Consider the following 24617-nt stretch of genomic DNA (forward strand, 5'->3'; position numbering starts at 1 on the left):
GACAATATCTGGTTGATTAAAGAGAAGATGCACATACCCTGTGACCCAGGTATTGAGTTCCTGGGTGTATACATGCCCTCGAGAAAATGAGATACATTCACTTGTCCACCAGTTCTCACAGCAGTAAAGGGAAATCCACAAAGAAGTAAGTCTTAATTAATATGCAGGTTGCATAACGTGGGTAATTATGGTATTCTTATACAACATATGGTTGTTAAAACAAATGATTTAGGGTTACATATACAATGCACCTAATGGTAAAATAGTGTTGAATGAGAAAAAAAACCAAATTGCAGAGGCATTCACTGAGTTTAACAGTCTTTTATTTAAATGTTTACCACTATTTATGTATATATTGCCTTGAAATAAAAATATACCAAAAAAATACATGAACACGCTCAGGTTAGCAGTCATTCTAATTGTGGGGAAAACTTCACAAATGCGGCCAGGAAGGATCACAAAGGAAGCTTCATCTCTTAACAGCAAATGGGAGAAAAATCTTACATTTGATAAGGTTTTTTAGTGGGTAAGAGGATGTTTGTTTATATCATTTTCTCTGCTTTATGTTTATATATATGCCATAATTTTTATTTTTTTCCAGTAAGATTGGCTCATTTTATGTTCAGGAATACATTTCCTCTTGGTGTAGCGAACAAGACTCTGAAGCAAGAATACATTTACTTAACAAAGTATATTAGTATTAAGACTATATTCATTATTTTCCAAAGTGAAGTTTTTCAGATTGTTTGAAATTAAAAGCATAAGGAAAGCTGGTAATTCATCTGCTAAATGGAGGAAACTGGCTCAATGAGATGAAGCTGAAAACCATAGCAGGGCCTACCTCTCAGGGAATTACTGAGATGGAGCAGAGCAGGTCCTCATGAGTCTCAGCCACAGGCTAGAAAATCTTATTCTTGGAGCCTATGTGTATTTTCTGTTGCTTAACTCCCCTCGACACAGAAATAGCAAGACAATTGAAAGAGCTGCTCTCCACTGACTCTGGTAGTTGAGCAGTCATCCCATGTTCTTGGATACGCTTCCAGTAATCAAAAGGTATCTCCTCTGATGCAGGTGGTTCCGCTTTCTCAGCGAAGCGGGGTTCTCGAATGGTGCACGGGAACCGTCCCTATTGGTGAGTTTCTTGTCAACAATGAGAATGGTGCTCATAAGAGATACAGGCCAGAGGACTTGAGTGCCCTTCACTGCCAGAAGAAAATGATGGTGAGTGACACTCAGAAATTTAAGTTATTCCAAAATTATGTGCCAGCTGCTACAGCTGACAGCTATCAAATGTTAAGAGTACACGATGCTTCAGCTTCATCAGCTGATGATCCTAAGAAAGCTCACTCGCCAGCATGAAAGTGTGTGTGATACAGGAAGGTTTTTAAACTATATAAAGTGCCAACTCTTGTCTGACGAGAGGTTTAACATTTGGTGGAATGTTAATTTCCTTCCAGTCTGGGGTAAGCTAATTTAAACAAAACACTAACTAAAACCAAAAAACAGATAATGAAATATATATATATTTTTAAAGATTATATTTATTCATGAGAGAGAGAGAGAGAGAGAGAGAGAGAGGCAGAGACACAAACAGAGGGAGAAGCAGGCTCCATGCAGGGAGCCTGATGTGGGATTCGATCCCAGGACTCCAGGATCACGCCCTGGGCTGAAGGCAGGCGCCCAACTGCTGAGCCACCCAGGGATCCCTGAAATAATTTTTATATAAAACTAATAGACCTTTTAAGACCTTGGCCACATTATGCTGGCCATGTGGCCTGACATTGACCCGACATGTCCTTTTTCCCAGGCACTGTGCTGACACTTCACGAATGTTAGGACTAGTCATCATCATACCTACCCCTTTTTACCCTCTCACTTTAAAATGTAAGGAAGTTCAGAAATTTAACTTACCCAGGTTAATGAGCTAATGGTGGAGCAAGGATTTGAATCTTCTCATCCAACCCTAAGATCCATTGCTTTCCCTCTTATTGTGTTTTCTGTTATGTATGTTTTTAAATGAGTAGTAAGCTGCCACTGGCGTTGTGATGGGATGCTGTCCTGGGTACCAGGGGAACCCAGGGGAAGAAGTAGTTCATTCTACCTTCAATGGGCAGGAGTGGAGTCAGATTCAGAAGGCTTCATAGGCAGTGGCTGTTGAGCCGAGATTACTGATTGAGTCAGGTTTCTAAGCAGGAGGAGCACGGAAGCAAAGGGAAGGAGGCATGGATAGGCAGAGAAAGCAGGAGGAGGAGATAAAGGAGACTGGAGCAGTAGTTGTTATAACAAAATGGAGGGTTGCTTCATGGAACCCTAAGAACTTTGTACTTTGTCCTGTAGGCCGTGCCAAACTCTTGGGAAGGATAGTGACACCAGATTTGCATTTTAGAGAAAGAACTTACAGCACTGTGGGCTACCATTTTGAGAAGCTGACTCGAGGCGTGATACGGAGGCCCTGAATTAAGACTAATACAAGTAGGAATGGAGAAGAAGGGGTATATACCAGAAATATGAAGGAGGCAAATAGGATTTGGTTGCTAAAAAAAAAAAAAAAAAAAAAAAAAAAAGATTTGGTTGCTGATTAGAAGGGGGGTTGGGAGAAAAAAGTAATCAGTTATGCCCAGTTTTTGGGTGGTGGGGTAGATGGAGGGGCTCTTTACTGTATAGAAGAGAGGAGGTGGTGGAGGCTTGCTGAGGGTGAGAAGGTAAAGCGTTTGGACGTGATCTAAGTGAAGATGCTGAGTGGGCATTCAGAGAAGCTGGAGCTTAATAAAGATATGTGACCTGGAGACAAGGATGTGGGGTCATCACATGGGTGGGGGTTGAGCCCACTGAGGTAGAAGAGCTTTGCTGCAGGAAAATCTTACCTGGTGAGAAGATATCAGAGGATGGATCTGAGACACGTCAGTGACTTCACCATCCTGCAGCAATTTTTCCATTCTTCTTGCTTCTCTGTGTCCTGTTGTGCCCTGGTGCTGAGCAACCTCCTTAGCCCATCTGGAGCCACCTCTGGCTGTTCTGTGTTTACTTTCACACAGATTACAGAATCATTCAGGTTAGAACTGAATTAAAACAGTCCCTGGCACTGTGCCTCCTCCTCTGAGATTCACGGTTTCCCTGACCAGACTCTTAGCTTCCTGGGGGTGAATGGTACCTCACTCACCTGTTGCCTCTGCATCTGTCGTACTATTTTCTGTTTAGAAACTCTCAGTAGACGTTTAAAGTAGTTGAACACAATATTGAGAAAATTTTATATTTGATCTTTTTAAAGGATGTACAAAAAAAGTCTTTTGAAGAGAAATATGAAACTTTCATGGATATCTGCCAAAAATTTCAGCCAGTTTTCCGTTACTTCTGCATGGAAAAGTTCTTGGACCCAGCTGTTTGGTTTGAGAAGCGACTGGCTTATACTCGCAGTGTGGCCACTTCCTCGATTGGTAATCTTCTGTCCATCTTATTAGCTGGTGTGCCCCTAGCTGCTTCCTGGGGGTGATGGTGCTGATGGAGCTGGTCAGCCAGACCACCCTCCTCGTTCCATCATCATGCTTTGTGTTCCTCCCGACCCTCGGCTCATAACTGTAGCTCTTCCGAGCTTTTGCAGGACAGAATTCTCCAAAGAGAAAAGTCCGGCTCTTCTTTATTCAGTAGTGAACATGGTGTGTTTTCAGTCTTCCCTCCATCTGTTATTTTCTGAGATCGTCTTTGGGAAATCATAAAACTCACAATAGCTATATTTAACTCCTTTAATTATTGTTGTTGTTTAGCACAGAATCTCTGTTATCACCCAATAACTGAATCTTTTTAATAGAATTTTGTATTTGGATTAAAAATCATGATCTGCACTGAAATATGCAGTGCATAATACATATTTTGACCTTGTTTTTTTAATTGGTAAAGACTGGAATAGCTTGACAGGGCAATTAGCAAAATTCTAGAGTATAAAAACTAATTTGAACACCAGAGATCTTCTAATCTATTGATTTTTTAATTAATAAAGACCATCCCTCCATCTCTTAGGTAGCATACCCCAGAAAGGCAGGGTGTGTATATTCTGAACAAATTCTAGGTAATTACAAAACGCTCTTCTTTGTAGAATCATTGAGAATCACTAATCTGATTCAACAAATTGAGTTTTTAAATAAGAAAGTCGGCCCAATTAATGACCAAGCTGGCCAGGTGCATAGGTGTCCTCACTCCCTCCCTCTCTACTGTTTTTTCTGTCATACCACATGGTGTTTTCCATTAGGTCAGAAGTACTCAGGTACACCACATCTATCTTAAAAACAGAAATGCAGTTTTTCCTGGACATATACCTGATGAAATGAATTAATGATTAATTTATGTTAAGTATAATTCATTTAGCAGAAGAAAGTTTCACTGAAAAATGAACTTACCCATAGTCTTCTCAATTTAAAAGTGTACTTAATAAAATAGTTGAGTGCATATAATGCCCTGCTTTGACCCTTCTCAATAATAGGTCTCAACTTTAACTACAGTAATTTTCAAAGAACAAATATTTTTAAGTGCATATTTATTAGTAAGGGGGAAGCTTTTTTTTTAGCACATCATCTAGGATTTGTAAAATGCATACTAATGAAAACAGCTAGTAAGATTTGACTGAAAGTGGCAAGTATGTACATATTATCCTTTAAGCTGAATAGCCTATGCTGCTTAAAAATCAAGTTGTCAGTGGTCTTAGTAGAAATTATGGCTAAATGCTTTCTAGAAATAGATGATACCAGTGATTTCAGGTTGGTTTGTTGTTATTTTCCCCAGTTGGTTACATACTTGGACTTGGTGATCGACATGTGCAGAATATATTGATAAATGAGCAGTCTGCAGAACTTGTACATATAGATTTGGGTAAGTAATAAAAGATTAGAGATGCATCTGTATTCTATTTATTAAATATTTGGTCTTAAGAAATAATATTTGCCCCCAGAATGTTATGGAGACAAATAGAACAAAGTAATAAATGTTTAAAAAAAAAAAAAAGCATAAACACATGCGGGAGGGAATAGCTAACTCTGCCAAGATAATGAGTGAAACTTACTACAACAGGTGACATTTAAGCTGGTTCTTAAGGAAAGGAAAGATAATCCAGACAGGAGAGAGAGCAAATATGAAATGGGGAATAATGAAGATGTAACATACAGGAATGGCAAGACATTATAGATGTGGCCGGAGTGAAGGTGCCTGTAGTTGAGTAGCTGGTGAGGTAGCTTGGTACAAACAAGACTGTAAAAAGCCAGGTTAAGACTCTGGGAAACGAACTAGGGGTGGTGGAAGGGGAGGAGGGCGGGGGGTGGGGGTGAATGGGTGACGGGCACTGAGGGGGACACTTGACGGGATGAGCACTGGGTGTTATTCTGTATGTTGGTAAATTGAACACCAATAAAAAATTAATTTATTAAAAAAAAAAGAAAATAAATTTATTACTAAAAAAAATAAATATCCTGTGAAAGAAATTTGGTTTAATTATAGTACTTCAGATGTAATCTATGCAGCCATTAGAAATTATGTCATAGAATACTTGACATAGATAAATATAGGTTGTGTTTTTTTCCTTAAAAAAAAAAAGACTTTTAACTTTAATCTCTTAAACAAGGGGAAGTAAATGCAGATATATTTAAGTAGGGCACAACTATTATTTAATTACTGGAAAAATAATTTGGGGAGCGGTACTGGCAGTAGAAAGACCAGTTAGGACCAGCATAATAGTTCAGACAAGAAAGGATGATGATTTGGATCAAAGCTGTAGAGGTGAGGAGATGGGATATGGGGGATATTTCATAGGAACCTGCACCAAGGGTGTCCGACGTGGCAGCAGCAGGAGAAGGGACTCCAGGATAACTGACATTTCTAGCTAAGGAACACAGCAGGTTTTGTGAAGAACCAAAAAGCAGTAAGTTTACATTTGCACAGTGGTTTTAGGTATTAATGGGACTTCCAGGTATAAAGGGCAATTTAATATACAGGAAGGCAAAGAGGTTGAGCAAATGGTAGAGCTGTAGAACCTTCCGCTAATAGATTTCAGTTGAGGTCACTAGACAGGAGGAGGTTCTGATCTTCTCTGTAATCCTTGGTAAAGAGGACTAAGGTTAGAATCCTAAGGAATGCCAGCTTTGAAAAGCCTGAGTCAGAAAACAAAAGATTGAGGAATAAGCAACAAGTCATGGGAACGAGGAGGCAGGGATATCTTGGAAGGCAGAGGAGGAAAATTTTTCATGAAGTGCTCAGTAGTGTCTGATATGGCAGGTCAGATAAGAGCAACACTGAAAACAGAGCTTTGACTTTAACAGTTAATCAGTGTTAGCAGTCTAGGAAGTAATTCGGATAGAATAGAGGAGGTGAGATTGTGGAAAGGTAGGGACTGAACAGAGGTTGGGATATGCAGACCAAGAACATGCAGCTGTTTGCAAGAGGTTTAGAAGGACAGGAGAGACATTCGCTGTAGAGATGGGGAGACATGCTTGAGCATTTTGTTTTGTTTTGAGGGGTTTTTTTATTTGCTTTTTTTAAGGTGAGAGAAATGTGAACATATTCTATATTGATAAGCTAGAGGAGTGAGACAGAGATCTGGAAATAGCTAGGGAAGTCCTAAAGCAGAGGGGATACACAGAGGGTGCTTTAGCTTTTCCACTGAGAGGAGGAAGTCTTGAGCTCGAGGGGAAAGAATTGGAGGGAAATTACATCTGCTGTTGTTTTAACTGGGAAAATGAAAGTATGCTTGCTGAACCTCAGAGGGATGATACCTGGTCTTGGGAGAAGAGTACAGTGTCAACTGGCCTCCACAGAGGTGAGACCAAGAGCCGAGTGGAGAGAGTGAACGAAACAGCGTATCGCACAGTCCACAGGGTGCTTGCCTGCTGTGAGGACACCTGTATTTGCAGGGGAGCCAGTAGTGTTTTCCACACCTTCCTCTAGCATCCCTGGAGTCTCAGCTGTGGATTGGAATGGAGCAGTATGGAGGAGGCCAGGGGTGAAGGGGATGGGAGGTAGTAGCGAGAGGGACCAAACCTGAGTGGAGTAGAGAAAGAAAAGAGGCTGACGAACTAGAAATCTCAATGAGTTTGAAGACTCTTCAATAAGAATAAGGAGGTAGAAGAGATTTCAGTTAGAATGTGGAATTTAAGATTTCTAAAAAGGGTACAGTCTTAGGAAATTATAAGTTCTGTAGTATAATCTATATAAGTCGTTTGCTGAGAGAGGAAGATTGATTTTCATTAGAATAGAGAAGATTATTATATGGCTTTCCCCAGAATGAGTTCAGTTATAAAGTTATAAAAGAGTAGTGATGGCTGGAAGCACAAGGTGGGTGGGGGCAGTAGGCCTCAGGAGGGTTGTGGGTGGCTCTAAATGGGGCAGCGTGAGGGATCCTTGTGATGAAGGATCAGTGTCCGTGTCCTGGCTATGAGGCTGTTCTGTATAGTTTTGCAAGATGTTATCATTGGGCGAAAATGAATAAAGAGTGTATGGGATATTTTGTATTTTATGTATTGTTATCTTACAACTGCATATGACTGTAGTTATCTCAGAATAAAGAGTTTCACTTAAAAATTTTATTAATATGTAGCCAATGTATATATATATTCAAATACATATAAATTAAGATTATATGCATATTTGGCATTTTAAATCCTACCCATAACTATTTCATTTTTTAAAATTACCCTTTAATCTAGAACTTCTCTAATTATGTGTTGAAGTAGTTACACTTTTTAGAGTTGAGGAGCATCTCCTAGACAGTGGCAGAGCAGAAACACAATGAACTGCTGTGAGTTCTGGGCCATGGGGGAGGACAGTTTGCTGTGGCGCCTCCTAACCTTGCTGTACTGTTTACTTTAGGAGTTGCTTTTGAACAGGGTAAAATCCTCCCTACTCCTGAAACAGTTCCTTTCAGGCTCACCAGAGATATTGTGGATGGGATGGGCATTACTGGTGTTGAAGGCGTCTTCAGAAGGTAAGTGTTTAAAAGTGTTGGAAGCAGGTGGTTTTTTGTGTCAAAATTGTTTGGATTATTGATTTCTATAGATGATAAAATTCACTGCTAAATTACCTCCCAGTGATTTATGGGTAGTAAGGAAAACCCTGGGGTAAAGATAGTAATAGTTTCCCCTTCTCCAAACCGTCTGCAACCTCACCCTCTAGAGCATCCATAGCTGTCCTTCCCAGCACCCTCTGGAAGCAGCTTGCCTCTTCGTTAATGCCTCTGCCCTGCGAACTCTCTTTATTGCTTGGAACTCCTCCAGGTGTCAATTGTCGGGCATATAATCTGCACTAAAGGAGTGTATGATGGGCCAGTTTCTGCTAAAAGCACTTCGCAGTTGTGTCTAGTTTTCCCAGCATTGGTCCATGTGCTCAGCTTTTAATAGAGTAAATTCTAGGCAAAGTGAACTAACTATTACCACAATCAATGACTGAAGTGTTTCATAGTAGTACCATGTTATTCTTCTAAATGCTTAGCATACATTCACATAGATATTTATATTCCTCTCAAAAACATTTATTGAAACCACAGTCTGCCTAGTACTGTGCTCTTTGCGATGTTAATTTGGGAATTATTAACAAGAGTAGTCTCGGCACAGTATACATGAATATGTTAGAAACATAACAAAATCCATATTTTGTGTTCGTAGATGCTGTGAGAAAACCATGGAGGTTATGAGAAGCTCTCAGGAAACCCTGTTAACCATTGTGGAGGTAAAGTGTATTATAAGGAAGTCCTTATTTCTCTGTCATTACATTGTGTGTGTTGTTAGGATATCACTGATTTGGGTAGCCCTAGTGGCTCAGCGGTTTAGTGCTGCTTTCAGCCCGGGCATGATCCTGGAGACCCAGGATCGAGTCCCATGTTGAGCTCCCTGCATGGAGCCTGCTTCTCCCTCTACCTGTGTCTCTGCCTCTTTCTGTGTGTGTGTGTCATGAATAAATAAATAAGTCTTTTAAAAAAAAAAAAGGATATCACTGATTTGAGGATTTAATGTGGTGGGACAATGCTGGGCAGCTGGAGGGAGGAGGGTATGCACATTGGTCAATAGTGGTTGAGAAACGACTCCAGTCCTCAAGTTTCCAGGCATTTTATAGCATTATAAGTCATCTCTAATGCTTAATTCATAAATCAGCACTATGACATATTAGCTCTTTCCTATGGCATTACCTGCTTTCAGAATGGTTTCCATTAGGGTGTTGAGAGAAATCAGGAAGTTATATCTCCTTTGCCTCTGCCCCAGGTTCAGAACATTTTATCACAGCTTCATGTGGGTCAGGCAGAAGGAGAAGGAGGAACACCAGATTTCCAGTCCTGAATGACATTAGCTCTACCCAGGGGAGAATTCTGTATGTACAGCAGTGATTTAGCACCCTGGTAAAGAGTATGTGGGGCAAGAGACCAGTAGTGTTTCCTCCACAGGGAAATGTCAGAGGTGGAGCACAGGTGAGCCTCCCTCACTTACAGCCCTTTAGCCTTTATTCCTTTAACCTGGTGCTACTGTACCGGCTGTACTTTAATATCACCGTACAGCTTGAAAGAAATTCTGATGCTGACCATATTCAAACCATACTTCTGGGGATGGGGCAGGACCGTTTGTGATTTTTTTTTTTAAAGCTATTGACATCTAATGGGTGGAGGCCAGAGATGTACCCTGTAGTGCATAGGACAGTCCCTGCAACAATAAAGTATTCAGCCCAAAAGTGTTAGTAGTGCCAGGGCCAAGAAACCCTGCTGTAGCTTAACCAGTCTCTGTTCCTTTATTGTTTTCATTCAGCCACTTCTGTTCTGATAGTAAGACTAGTGTCCATTTTTTAAAGTACTCTGGTTCTTCCTTGATTTCAAAATTTGCAAATATGACTCCTCTAAACAGAAGTCCTAGGGTTTAGAATAATTTGTGTTGTTTCTCTGCTGAAATCCTTCTAATTATAGAAGCCTCCATTCCTTTTCATTAATTGATTAATAAGATGTACCTCCCTGTGGGTTCAAACTGAAGCAACCATCAACCTCATATGGACTGCTATATGCAGACCCTACCTGCAAACCTAATGGTAACCACAAATCCAAAACCATTAATAGACATGCAAAGAATAAAGAGAAAGGAGTTCAAGTGTATCACTAAAGAAAGCCAGTAAGCCATGAAAGAGAGAAAAGAAAGGGTCAGAGAAAAACTACAAAATAACCATAAAACAAGTAACAAAATGGCAATAAATACATAACTATCAAGAATTAGTTTGAATGTGAATGGACTACATATTCCAATCAAAGGACAGGGTGATGGAATGGACAAAAAGACAAGACCCATCCATATGCTGTATACAGGAGACTCATCTCAGACCCAAAGACACCTGCAGATCGAAAGTGAGGGGATGGAGAACCATCTGCCATGCTAATGGATGTCAAAAGAAAGCTGGAGTAGCAATACTTAGACAAAATAGACTTTAAAACAAAGACTGTAATAATGAACACACAATGTAATAATAATGGGGACAGTCCAACATGAAGATATAACAATTGTAAACATTTATGCCTGCGACACTGGAGCAGCCAGATACATAAAACAGTTAATAACAAACGTAAGGAACCAATCAATAGTAATACAATAATAGTGGAAGACTTTAACACCCATCTTACATTGATGGACCAATCTTTTCAAACAGAAAATCGGCAAGGAAACAGTGGCTTTGCATAACCAACTGGACCAGATAGACTTAACAGATATATTCAAAACATTCCACCTTAAAATACTAGAATCCACATGGAACATTCTTCAGAATAGATCACACAACAAGTCTCACCAAATTCAAAAGGATTGAGGTCATACTGTGCATCTTTTCTGACCACAATGATACGAAACAAAAAGTCAACCAAAAGAAAAAATCTGGAAAAGACCACAAATACATGAGGGTTAAATAACATACTACCAAACATTGAATGAGTCAACCAAGAAATCAAAGATATCAAAAAGTACATGGAAACAAATAAAAATGAAAACACAGTGGTCCAAAATCTTGTGATGCAGCAAAAGCAGTTTTAAGAGGGAAGTTTTTAGCAATACAGGCCTACCTTAAGAAGCAAGAAAAATCCCAAATAACCTAACCTTACACCTAAAAGAACTAGAAAAAGTACAAACAAAACCCATACCAGTGGACAGAAGGAGATAATAAAATTAAGAGCAGAAATAAATAGAAACTAAAAAACAATAAAAAAAAAAAATGAAACCAGGAGCTGGTCCTTTGAAAAGATCAACAAAATTGATAAACCTCTAGCAAAATTTATCAAAAAAAAAAAAAGAAGAATCAAAATCACAAATGAAAGAGGAGAAATAACAATCAGCACCACAGAAATACAGTTATAAGAAAATACTATAAAAACTATGGCAATGAATTAGACAACCTGGAAGAAATGGATAAATTCCTAGAAACATGTAACTTACCAAAACTAAAGCAGGAAGAAGTAAAAAATTTGGACAGACTAATTGATTGCCAGCAAGAAATGTTGGGAGTTTTTTTGATTACTGATTCAAATAAAAGTCCAGGACCAGATGGCTTCAGAAGCGAATTCTACTGAACATGTAAAGAAGAATTAATACCTATTCTCATATTAAAAAAAATAATAATAATAATACCTATTCTCAAACTATCCCAAAAAATAGATAAAGAAGGGAAACTTCCAGACTCATTTTATGAGGCCAGTATCACCCTGACACTGAAACCAGGTAAGTAGAACATAAAAAAGAGAACTACAGGCCAATATCTCTGATGAATATAGATGCAGAAACCTTCAACAAAATACCAGCAAACCAAATCCAACATTACATTAAAAAAATCATTCACCATGGTCAAGTGGGATTTACTCCTGGTTGCAGGGTGGTTTGGTATTTGCAAATCAAGCAACCTGTTACAATATGTTTTTGTTTAAAGATTTTTATTTATTTATTCATGAAAGACACACAGAGAGGCAGAGACATGGGCAGAGGAAGAAGCAGGCTCCATGCAGGGAGCCCAATGCGGGTCGATCTCAGGTCTCCAGGATCATGCCCTGGGCTGAAGGCAGGCTCTAAACCACTGAGCCACCCAGGGATCCCAAATACGTTGATAAGAGAAAGGATAAAAAGCATATTATAATTTCAATAGGTGCTTAAAAAGCATTAAATGACAAAGTAGACATCCATTCATGATAAAAGCCCTCAACAAAGTAGGTTTAGAAGGAACATACTTCAACATCATAAAGGCTTGATATAAAAAACCCTCAGCAAACATCATCCTCAGTGGGGAAAAACAGAGCTTTTCCTGTAAGGTCAGGAACAACACAAGGATGTCCACTCTCACCACTTTTATTCAACATAGTACCAGCCTCAGCAATCAGACAACAACAACAAAAATAATAAAAGGCATCCAAATTGGTAAGAAAGAAGTAAAACTGCCACTATTTGCAGATGACATGATATTAAAAATAGGAAACCCAGAATATCCCACCAAAAAACTACTAGGGCTGATAAATGAGTTAAGTCACAGGCTACAAGATCAATGTGCAGAAATCTGTTGCAGATTAGCAGAATATTCCACCATGACAGAATTGTAACACTTCTTGCTGCTGCCTTTTCTGTTTTCTCAGTACTTCTGTAAGCTGGGACTGTAAAGTCCCTTTGAGCATTACATGTTTCATTCATAGGGGTGTACTGCATCAGCACTATCAAGTCTGCTCATCTGTTTCATGCTGCCTCAGGCAATGCCCAGGGCCATTAAAAATGTGGCGGGCTCTGACTTTGAATATCTGTGGTTTGTGCATAAGTTCAAGGGTTCCTGTGTAACTCCAGTTGGGCACTGACATGGCTTTACAGTTCAGAGATCCAGACCAGGTTCACCCACAAAAGGGAACTTGGGTTTTGAGGAGGTTTCAATAAAATATACCTTTTGTTTTTTTCCCAGTGGAATTTGGAACTAATTGAGAGAAAAAGAAAAAAGCCTTAAGAATAGACACCAGAATGTTAGCTTTATTACTGGTAAAATTATTGGAGAACATGGTGTAGGAGTGAAGCCCAAACAGGCTTGCTGGTGCAGTCCAGCTCCCACACGTGATCTGTCTGTTCAGCCCACCTGAGGGAGAGATGGGGCAGGCACAGGTGAAGAGGAAGAGAGCTAGAAGGAAGGAAGTGTTCTTGTCTCTCTTTAATAGAGGAGTTTCACCCAGTCAGGAAGCAGCTTAAGGGATGTCACCACCCCCAACCACAGAGGAAGAATGGATTCAGAATGGGATCAAAGGCCCAGAGCACAGCCTAGCACAGTTTCCCCCACAAGGGAACAGGAAGTGCCTGCGATGGGTCTTCCCTGTCCCATGTCACCTGCCATTTGACTGGCCTCTGTACTGTTTTTCACGCTGGTTCCTCTTTGAGTACCTCATCAGAAAGCACGTTGTTCTTCTAACACATATGTTCTGTCTAGGTTCTCCTGTACGACCCCCTGTTTGACTGGACTATGAATCCTCTGAAAGCTTTGTATTTACAGCAGAGGCTGGAGGATGACACTGAGCTCCACTCCACTCCCAGTGGAGATGACCAGGAATGCAAACGCAGTCTCAGGTGAGCAGATTTTCCTGTTGCTAAAGCCCAAGGCCCTTTAGCCTGTCCCACCTCACTACCACCTGTGTGTTTGTCACTAGTCCCACCTCACTACCACCTGTGTGTTTGTCCTTAGTGACAGTGACCAGAGTTTCAACAAAGTAGCAGAGCGTGTCTTGATGAGATTACAGGAGAAACTGAAAGGAGTGGAAGAAGGAACGGTGCTCAGTGTGGGGGGACAGGTGAATCTGCTCATACAGCAAGCTATGGACCCCAAAAATCTCAGCCGACTTTTCCCAGGATGGAAAGCGTGGGTATGATGCAGTATATGGATTTCCCTGCAGTTCCACTTTTAAAAAATGATATTGTGGCCTTCGTTTTTAACCCATCCAACAGACTTTGTATAGGTACAAATATTTAAGTGAACTATTTACTGTGCTTTAAAAAAATGTTTAATACTTGACTCAGTCACCTCAAGAGAACTTGACAGTCTCAAGGAAAATCTTTTCTCTCAGCTTTTAGAAATAAGTGTCATTCATGCTGTACTTCTACCTAACCATTTGGTTTTTCTTCTCAAGTATGTACTACTGTTGTTCTCAGTAGAATCACTGACAGACTTTAGCTGAAAATGGAAGCAACTGGAGGAGAGAACATGAATTTGGTATGAATTAGGAGAGAGAAAGAAACTGCTGGTTTGAGGTAGATTTTTAATTAACACTTGTTTCCCAGATATTATGTATGAATGATGTTATTTGGTATTAATTTATAAAAGGAAGAAAAAGCTTTAAAATTGTAAGCATTTATGTATCATGGTAGAACTACATTAAAAATAAGGAATGTTGAAAGCAAATTAGTACTTAAATATTTTCAGTAAGATTTCCCAGTGTTACTGAATAATGAAGTTGTTACATTATGGAGAACAAATTTCTAAGACACAGTACAGTTTCTATTTTAAAAATGTATATTGGAACTTCTCATTCTATTCTGTATCTTTTAAAACCCTTCTGTGCTGTTTTCCTCTCTCTGTATGAATTCTCTTGTCAGCTATGTATAATCTCCTTTTTAGACTGTTTATCGTGTTTCTTTTTTCAAAAATTACTTTTCAGGGTGCCTGTGTGGCTCAGGTGGTTAAGCCTCTGCCTTCCACTCAGGTCATGATCTTGGGGTCCTGGGATCAAGCCCCACATGGGGCTCCCTGCTCAGCGGGGAGTTCTGCTTTTCCCTCTGCCCCTCCCCCTCCTCGGTCGTGCTCTCTCTCTCTAATAAGTAAAATCTTTTAAAAAGATTGTTTTTCATTTCTATCTATGTATCATTTTTCAGATCTGGCTATTGATTTATAACATCTAGTTTTTTTTTTAACTTTTCCATTTTTTATGTCACTAATCATTTTACATATCCCTATCTTACAGTCTAACAGCTCTATATTAAATCAAATTCCTATTGTTTGTATCTGTTGAATTTTATATTTGGTGGAATGTTTATCCACATATTTCATAATTTTGGAAGATGAACTTCAGCAAGGCTTTCTCTGTGGGCATTTTGAGTGGCCTGGAATAATTCATTCCAGATAAGGTTTCTGGAGAACTCTTCTTAAAATTACTAGTTTACATTTCAAATTACAAACTTACCTTGATGTATCTTTTTCTGCACACTGTCTAAATGAAGATTTGGTATATATAGGAAGTTTGATTACAGTAGTGAATAAAGGGATTGTAATAAACTTAAAATGTCTTTACGAAAACCTTGAAGTTTTTGTGGATGGAATAAGAAATTATTAGCTAGATTAGACAGGATAGACATATAAACTTGTAGCTAAAATTCTTGCTAGTTGATATATACAATTGAATGGCATCATTAATGTACTTATCATCCAGGAGGTATGCCATAATTTTCCTGTCCTGTTTCGAATATTCTTCATAATGGTTTTGCAAAGTTTGCCAAGTTTGCAGATAACAAAGTTAGGAGGAATAGCTGATTCACAGTTAATAGAATTCAGCTTCTCAAAGATTCCGACAGGAATGCTGTCTAGAAACAAATAGATATTTAAAATATTAATTATACAAATTATACAATTATACAATTTGTTGTATGCTGGATGCCTGACCTACAATACAATACATGCAGCATACCATGGGAGATTAGTGATAGTACTCTAGTTTACAGCCGGAGAAAGTGAAGTTTAGACCAGAATATAGTGAATTGAAGGTATAAGTGTAATGCGGACAAAGAAACCAGGCTTTACCAGTTGTTCGGTACAAACCTAGTAGAGCAGCTCATAGAAAGGCTAGTAGATCATTGACTGAACAGTTTTGTCTGAATTAAGGGAGGTCATCACCCTGCTACCACTCTGTGCTGGTCATACCACCTCAAGTTGTCTCCTTCTAGTGTACATTTACAAATATGCACTTAGAAGTGCTGAAGATTTATACATTTTATAAAGGAAATAAAAGCAAAGAGGAAGAACTTTGGATTTCTTATTTGTAGTCAGCAATTCTTTAAAAAAGTAGAAAGTATACTGACCTGAAACATAAAAGTATGTGCCATTTCAAATATTTCGTTTGCACTTTAATGAAATTATGTATTTTCTGTAGATTTATTTTAGTACCATTTAATGTATTTCTTTACTATACTGTTACCAGAATCCAGTTACGCTATTCCCTGTTTTTGAATAAATAATCCTGAAAGAAAATACATGTTAAATAAGACTTATTTATTTTATTCAGATGTTTGAGTGTTCTGTGTACCAGTCCCAGGGCTAGTTCCCAGGGAGACAGTGGTGAGTGAGGCAGAACAGCCGACCCTTAAAGAGTTCCAGGCTGGGGCAGGCACATAGCTTCCTGTCCAGTGGCAACTAGGAAGATGCACAGATCCAATCTGGTAGCCTGTGTGTCTGTCCAAATAGCCTGCTTGTTTTCCTTAATTACCCCATTACAGAACGGCAAATAAATGTTCCATGTTTGGGCCCAGACAGTGATCTAGTTGACATTTCTAAAGTCTCAAAGATACATCCTGGAGGGACGCCTGGGTGGCTCAGTGGTTGAGCATCTGCCTTTGGCTCAGGGCGTGATCCTGGAGTTAAGGGATCAAATCCCACATTGGGCTTCTGCGAGGAGTCTGCTTCTCCCTCTGCCTATGTCTCTGCCTTCTCTCTGCGTCTCTCATGAATAAATAAATAAAATCTTTAACAACAACAAAAAAAGGTACATCCTGGAATAAGACAAATACAAAGGTCCCGATATCCTAAATGTGAGGTTGGCATTCCATAATATTTATCATTTTTTAAAATAAATCAATCCTTCAGAGTTTTGGGCTCTCAGTTCTGAAAAAAACGAATTTTGCACAAATACCATAGAGTCAGTTTCTAAGGTATAGCATCATGTAAAAATGTATACTTTGTACACTTATGTACAGCGACGCTAATGCAGTGGTTCTCAACCAGGGGTGATGGTGCTTCCTGACTGCCCACCCTCACAGAAGACATTTCAGAATGTCTAGAGACACTTTGTTGTCACTGGCGTGGTGAGAGCATGGGACACTGACATTATTGCAGGTAATGGTCAACATTTCCAAACTGGGACAGAAAGAAGCATGTAGGAGAGAAACAGTCATGATTATACTTGGCTCTTCCCATGCTGTGAGTGTGTTCACTGCTGGTCTACAACTAATGTGTGGGTCACTATTTTTTACTTATGGTAAAATACACATAATTTTGCCATTCTTACACTATTTTTAAGTGTACAATTCAGTAGTCTTCCATGCATTCTCATTGCCGTGTAACTCACCTTCACTCTTCACCTCGCAAAACTGAAATCGTATTACCATTCCACAACTTCCCGTTCTCCCTTCCAGTTGGCCTGTAGCAACCACCATTCTATTTTCTGTCCCTAGCTACCTCCTGTAAGTAAAATCATACAATATTTGTGTTTTTGTGACTGGCTTATTTCATTAACATAATGTCCTTAAGGTTCATTCATGTTGTATGTCAGAATTTCCTTCCTTTATAAAGACTGAATATTCCATTATATGTATATACTACCATTTTGCTTACATTTATCCATTGATGGACACTTGGGTTATTTTCCCCTTTTGGCTATTTTGAGTAATGCTGCTATGAATATGGCTACATAGACATCCCTTACTATACCAAAAGTGGGATTGCTGGATCACATGGTAATTATATTTTTTATTTTTATTTTTATTTATTTATTTTTATATTTTTTATTTTTTAAGAAACCACGATGCTGTTTTCCAGAGCAGTTATACCAGTTTATATTCATCTCACCGGTGCACAAGGATTCCAATTTATCTACATCCTCAATTCCTGTTATTTTCTGGGTTGTTTTTGTTTTTATTGTAGCTATCCTAATGGGTATGGCTAAGTCACTCTTATCAGTAATAGAAGTAAACTTTATATAAATCCGATGAGTGCTATTGCAGGAATACAGACTCAAGCCCTGACCCTGACCCCTGACCGTAGCTCTAACCCTAACCCCAGCAGAAGTCAGGGGTTTTATTCTCTGAAGAGGTCTGAACTGCAGGATACCAGGTACACACCCTAATCCCTAACCATTACCATAACCTTAATCCTCAGGAGGTCTCTAAAACTGCAAAATACCAGGTATTTACCCTACCCGTGATCCTAGAGCTGAGAGAGCAAAGAGAAGAAATGTTTTAGAAGCAAAATAATGTCCTTCAACTGACAATTTTGAAACCAGATTCTGAGTAGTGTTAACTTTGCTAGTGGATTTTAATGTTAGCTTATTTGAAAACTATCCCCAAATGTTCCCTGGTGGTATATATATAATGTTTGAATATCCACTGTAGACTTATAAATCTTTGTAAGTATTGCTAAACAATATTTTTAAAAAATAATATTTATTTATTTAGAGATAGCATGAGCAGAGGGAGAATCTTAGACTCCATGTTGGGTGCAGAGCCTGACATGGGGCTCGGTCTCATGACCCTGGTGTTATGACCTGAGCCAAAATCAAAGAATTGGATGTTTAACTGACTGAGCCACCCAGGCATCCCTAAACTTAATATTTTTTAAACAACTTTTTTAAGGTGTGCATAATTATACGAGTTGGAAATATTTTAAGAAAAAAATTGTAATCAGTCAACTGGTTACAATTTTGTTTAAAGACATTGTAGTGTAAACCCAACATGGAAAGTGGATTTCATAAGCCTCTCCAACATATTCATGCTATGATTAAACACAATTAAAATAATCCTGATGAATCAATGCCTCTACTTCTAAGGAAGAAATAACACCAGTGCTACTCAAACACTTCCTGATATTAACAACAGCCCATTTAATGAGGCCTGCATTACCTTTATATCAAAAATTAAAAGTTACAAGAAAACTGTTAAGACCAGTATCATGGACACAATGCATATATTAATTAGTAAATCAATTCCATCAGTATATTAAAAAAAAAAACCAGTACATTGTGACCAAATGACATTATTCCAGAAATATCAGGGTGGTCTAATATTTGAAAATCAATGTTAATAAAGTAACAAAAACCATATCACATCAATAGATCCAGAAAAAGCATGTGACAAATTCAACATTTATGATAAAAATTTACCAAACTAGGAATAAAAGGAACATTTTCAACTTGAGAAAGGACATCTATGAAAAGCTCACAGTTCACATCATACTTAACAGTGAAAAACTTAATGTTTTCCCCCTAAGATCTTATGAGAAACAAGGCAAGGATGCCAGCCACTCTTGCCAGTTTTATTCAACAATGTACTGGAGTTTGTGCCCATGCAATAGAGCAAAGAGAAAGAAAAGATAGTTTGAAAGGAAGTACAATTATCTTCCATTTGCAAATGACATGATCATCTATGTAGAAAATCCTCAAGATTCTATATATTAAAAAGTCTAGAACTAGTGAGTTTAACAAGATCACATGATAAAGGTCAATATACAAAACAATATTTCTGTATACTAATGTCAAAGTGTCCAGACTAGGCCCAAGATGGATCACTTACTCTACATCCCACACCAGCAAACCAAAAGAGTTCAGTCTATGCTCAGCTCTCCCAGAAGAGGAACACCCAGACCAACCAATTAGTACTTGCATGCTCAGCTTAAGTTACTTAACCGAGTCCCAAGTCTTCTCTTTTCTCCATATATGAAAAGTAATCCTATTTTAACCAATTAAATGCCCAGTATAACTTCCTTGTTCCTGTTCACCTTGGTCTATGAAACCTCTTGCTTTGTAAGAAGCTCCTTTCTATTTTCTAGACTGGATGCTTCCCAATTCATCAATCACTAAATGAAAGCCAATTATATCAAGTAATATCTGTAAAAATTTCCTTTATCAAATAGTTTGAAATTGATATAAAAATAATTAAAATTAACAATATAAAAGTGAAATAGCTGGCATAATTTTAATAAAATATGTGAAGTTCCTATACACTGAAATTTATAAAATATTGAGAAAGCAAAGGCCTAAATATATACAGAAAGATGTACTATGTTCATGGATTGGGAGACTCAATATTGTTAAGATAGCAATTCTCCCCAAATTGATACATATATAGAATCAATGTAATCCAGTCAAATACAAGCAAGATTTTTCCTTTTTTTTCTTTTGGAACTTAAAATCTATGTAGAAATTCAAAGGAATTAGGATAAGCCAAAACAATTTTGAAAAAGAAAAAAGATTGAAAGACTTTAAATAAAGCCATAGTAACAAATACAAGGTAGTATTACCATAAAGATGAGATACACAGATTAGTGGAGCAGGATAAGGAATCCAAGAACAGACTCTCATATATGACTAATTAATTTTCAGCAAAGGCTCTAAGGTAATTTAATTGGTAAAAGATAGTATTTGCAACAATAAAAAAGTGCATATCCATATGCAAACCCTCCCCACCCCAACACATCTCAGATCTCTCCCACTATATACAATAACTAACTTGAACTGGATGATATACCTGAATGTGAGAGCTAAAACTATAAGATTTGCATAAGAACTCCTTTGTGATCTTGGTTTAAGAAAAGATTTCATAGAGAAGACATTAAAGCATTGGCCATAAAAGAAAAAATTGTAATCTGGACTTTATTAAAATGAAAACCTTTTTCTCCTTAAAAGACATCAGGAAAATGAAAACACAGCCACAGCTGCCAAACCAGTATCAGATAAAGGATTTGTTTTTAGAGCATATTTTTTTAAAAACCTTTTAACAAAATAAGGAAATAATCTAATTTGAAATTGCCAAAGGATTTTAAAAGATACCTCACCAAAAAAGACATCCAAATGGGAAATAGACATATTAAAGAACCTTACATCCTAAGACATTTAGGAAATGCAAACTAAAATCACAATGAGATGCCATTCATTATACATCCACTAGAACAGCTAAAATTAAAACATCTGACAACACCAAGTGACAAAATACAAGTGGAACAAAAACTTGTGCTGGTGGAAATGCAAAATGGTACAGCCACTTTAAAAAATGGATTCTTAAAAAAAAAAAAAAATGGATTCTTGAGTTCAACTAGAGGGAAGATGCCAGAGCAGAGTAGGAGGATCTGGACTCACCTCATCCCACAGACACACCAAGGTAACAACTACATGTATTGCAACTAATTCTGAAAATGACCTGAGGATTGGCAGAACAGATTTACCACAGCTAGTCTTGGACAGAAGGTCACACTGAAAAAAGAAGGAGTGCTGGAGACAAGGTTGGGAGCTGCACCCCAACTCCACACCTCCACTTGAAGCAACTAACCAAAAACAGGTGGGACATCACTAGAAAGGAGAAGTGGGAGGATCAGACCCTACGCTGGGCACCCTTGGCAATGGAAACCATGCAAAGGAAATATGAGTCCCTATGACATCTGGCTTGAAAACCAGTGGGGCTTAACTCCAGTAAGTTTAAAAATCACTGGATCTTAACGTCAGAAGATTTAAATATCAGTAGGCTCCACTCTAGGAGAGTGTGAAGACAGTAAGAAATAGTCCTCACCTTAAAGAGCCAGCATACTAAATAACTGCCCAAGACACAGCACAGAAGAAGCAGTTAGAAAAGTGCCTGGGTCATACATGAAGGAGAACATGTGCCGAAGGGGCAGGGATCTGTAGATTTCTCCAGGAACAAAAGTGCTTGTAGGTGTCATTTTTCTCCCCTCCCCAGTTGAAACAGCCAGAACCTTGCAGGAGCCAATGCTAACACTATCTACCTGGCTTGCCCTGCTTCTCTGCTCCCCCTGCAGACCCAGCCTACCATGCCTGTCTACCCAAAGCAGCTTTGGCTCCCCCACACCCTGCAGGCAGCCCTGGCCAGGACCAGTACCACTCCTGCCCTGGGGAGTAAAGGAGATACCACGCCTAGCAGTGTGCCCCACAGAGATAAGAAATATACTAGATAAATCAGATCCAGAAATATACTGGATATATCATGCCACTCTCACTCCTGACCTGCAGAGTTTCTGCTAAAGAGTCAGTAGCAAGCATTTTGGGGTTTCTCTCATATATAATTGTTCTCTTTTCTCTTGCTGCTTTTAAGATTCTTATCATTACTTTTTGCCATTTTAATTTTTCTGTGTCTTGGTGTGAACCTCGTTGGGTTTATTGTTTTGGGGGCTCTCTGTGCCTCCTGGACCTGGATGTCTGTTTCCTTCCTCAGGTTAGGAAAGTTTTCAGCTATTATTTCTTCAAATAACTTTTGGCCCCCTTCTTTCTTATTTCTCCTTCTGGGATCCCTATAATGTGAATGTTATGTCTGATGATGTCCAGAACTCCTCTAACCTGATTTCATTTTTTATTCCTTATTTCTTTTGCTGTTCATCTTGGTTTCTTTCCTTTACCTTGTCTTCCAGATTGCTGATCTCTTCTTCTGCATCCTCTGATCTACTATTGATTCCTTCTAGTTTATCTTTCATTTCAGTTAAAGAATTTGTCAGCTCTGACTGGTTCTTTTTTATATTTACTGTCTATTGGTTAAAGTTCTCACTGCATTCATTCATTCTTTTCTCAAGTGCAGTGAGTATCTATAAGACCAGTATTTTGAGTAATTTATCCAGTATATTTCTCATCTCTGTGTCATTTAGCTGCTTTACTGTGATTGTGTCTTGTTTTTTCACTTGGGATATATTTCCCTGTCTCCTTTTGTCTGACTCTTTGTGATTGTTTTTGTGTATCAGGTAGGTCAGGTATGTCCTCTAGTCTTGAAAGTAATGGCCTTGTAAAGAGGAGGTCTTATCATGCCTATAGTACAATCCCTTATATCTACCAGAATTGGATGCTCCAGGGGTGTCCCCTGTGTGGGCATGCACCTTCCCATTGTGGCTGAAACACAGTCGCCTCTAGGCCAGTCTGTTCCAATGACACAATATATCATGATTTGAAGTGCTGAAAGGAAAAAACCTACAACCAAGAATGCCCTACCCAACAAGGTAGAGATAAGAAGTTTAAAAAAAAAAAAGGCAAATAAGTTAATCACATTAAACCACCCTTACAAAAAATGTTAATGGGCATTCTCTAAGTGAAAAGAAAAGGTTATAGCTAAAAGAAAATGATGTAAGGAAAAATGTTACAGGTAAAAGGCAAACATACAGTAATGATAGTAATCACTCATAAAGCCAGTATGGAGGTTGAAACACAAAAATAGTAAAATCAATTATGTCTACAAAAATTAGTCAACGGATACAGAACATAATAACATGTAAACTATGACATTATGGACATAAAACATGGAGGAAGCAATACAAATTTAGTGCTTCAACAATGTGTTCAAACTTAAGTGACCATCAACTTAATATATAGACTGCTCTCTATACAAAGGATAAGATGTTATATACAAAACTAATGGTAACCACAAACCAAAAAACAACAATAGATATACAAAACATAAAGAGGAAGTTACTGAAGCATATGCTAAAGAACCATCAAACCACAGGGGAAGAGGGGCACTTGGGTGGCTCAGTGGTTGAGTGTCTGCCTTTGGCTCAGGTCACAATCCTAGAGTCCTGGGATAGAATCCTACATAGGCTCCCCACAGGTGCCTGGTTTTCCCTCTGCCTATGTCTCTGCCTCTCTTGCTGTGTCTCTCACGAATAAATAAATAAAATATTTTTTAAAAACCACAGGAAAAGAACCAAAGAACAAGAAACAGACTACAAAAATAACCATAAAACAATCAACAGAATGGCACTAAATAAACTTTAAATATAGGGGTACTTGGGGGACTCGGTTGGTTAAGCATCTACCTACAGCTCAGGTCATGATCCCAGGGGCCTGAGATCGAGCCCTGAATTGGGCTCCTTGTTCAGTGGGGAGTCTGCTTCTCTTCTCCTTCCTTTGCTCATGTGTGAGCTCTCTCTCTCTCTCTCTCTCTCTCCAAAATAAAGAAGATCTTAAAAAAAAAATTAAATGTAAATGGGCTAAATGCTCCAAACAAAAGACAGAGGATCACAGAATGGATAAAAAACAAGGAACTGCCCTCCTCACACCAAATAAGACTATCTATATGCTGCCTATAAGACATTACTTCAAACCTAAAGAGATATACAGATTGAAAGTAAAGGCATGGAAAAAAATATTCCATGCAAATAGAGGTGGAACAAAAACTGGGATATCAATACTTACACCAGAGAAGACAAATTTGTTTTTAAACCAAAGGCTATAACAAGAGACAAAGAAGGGCATTACATAATGATAACGGGATCAATCCAACAAGACTGATATATAAATAAATATACACTATAATTATCTATGCACCCAACATAGAAACACCTAAATACATAAAGCAAATAATAACAAAAAGAGAGACACAAGCAGTAATAGTAGGCAACTTAAACACCTCACTACATCAAGGGATAGATCATTCAGACAGAAAATCAACAAGGCAACTGTAGTTTTAAGTAACACATTAGGTCAGATGGACCTAACAGATGTGTATAGAACATTCCATCCAAACACAGCAGAATATACATTCTTTTCAACTGCACATGGAACATTCTCTAAGATCACATGTCAGGCCACAAAACAAATCTCAATAAATTTAAGAATATGAAATCATATCAAGCATCTTTCCTGACCACAATGG

At 38.4% G+C, this 24617-nt stretch overlaps 1 protein-coding gene across 5 annotated transcripts in view; it reads left to right on the forward strand.

Moving 5' to 3' along the window:
- ATM (ATM serine/threonine kinase) overlaps positions 1-16236 on the forward strand; it is a 116795-nt gene extending 100559 nt beyond the window's left edge. For all 5 annotated transcript variants that reach the window (XM_072821832.1, XM_072821831.1, XM_072821833.1 and 2 more), the window contains 7 exons: positions 1072-1221; positions 3269-3434; positions 4774-4860; positions 7846-7960; positions 8637-8700; positions 13432-13568; positions 13684-16236. In XM_072821832.1, the coding sequence (XP_072677933.1) occupies positions 1072-1221; positions 3269-3434; positions 4774-4860; positions 7846-7960; positions 8637-8700; positions 13432-13568; positions 13684-13867 (903 nt within the window). In that variant the 3' untranslated portion in view covers positions 13868-16236. The remainder of the gene's footprint in view (positions 1-1071; positions 1222-3268; positions 3435-4773; positions 4861-7845; positions 7961-8636; positions 8701-13431; positions 13569-13683) is intronic.
- The last annotated feature ends 8381 nt before the right edge of the window (positions 16237-24617 follow it).

Source organism: Canis lupus, chromosome 3 (assembly GCF_048164855.1).
Source record: "Canis lupus baileyi chromosome 3, mCanLup2.hap1, whole genome shotgun sequence".
Taxonomy (NCBI): domain Eukaryota; kingdom Metazoa; phylum Chordata; class Mammalia; order Carnivora; family Canidae; genus Canis; species Canis lupus.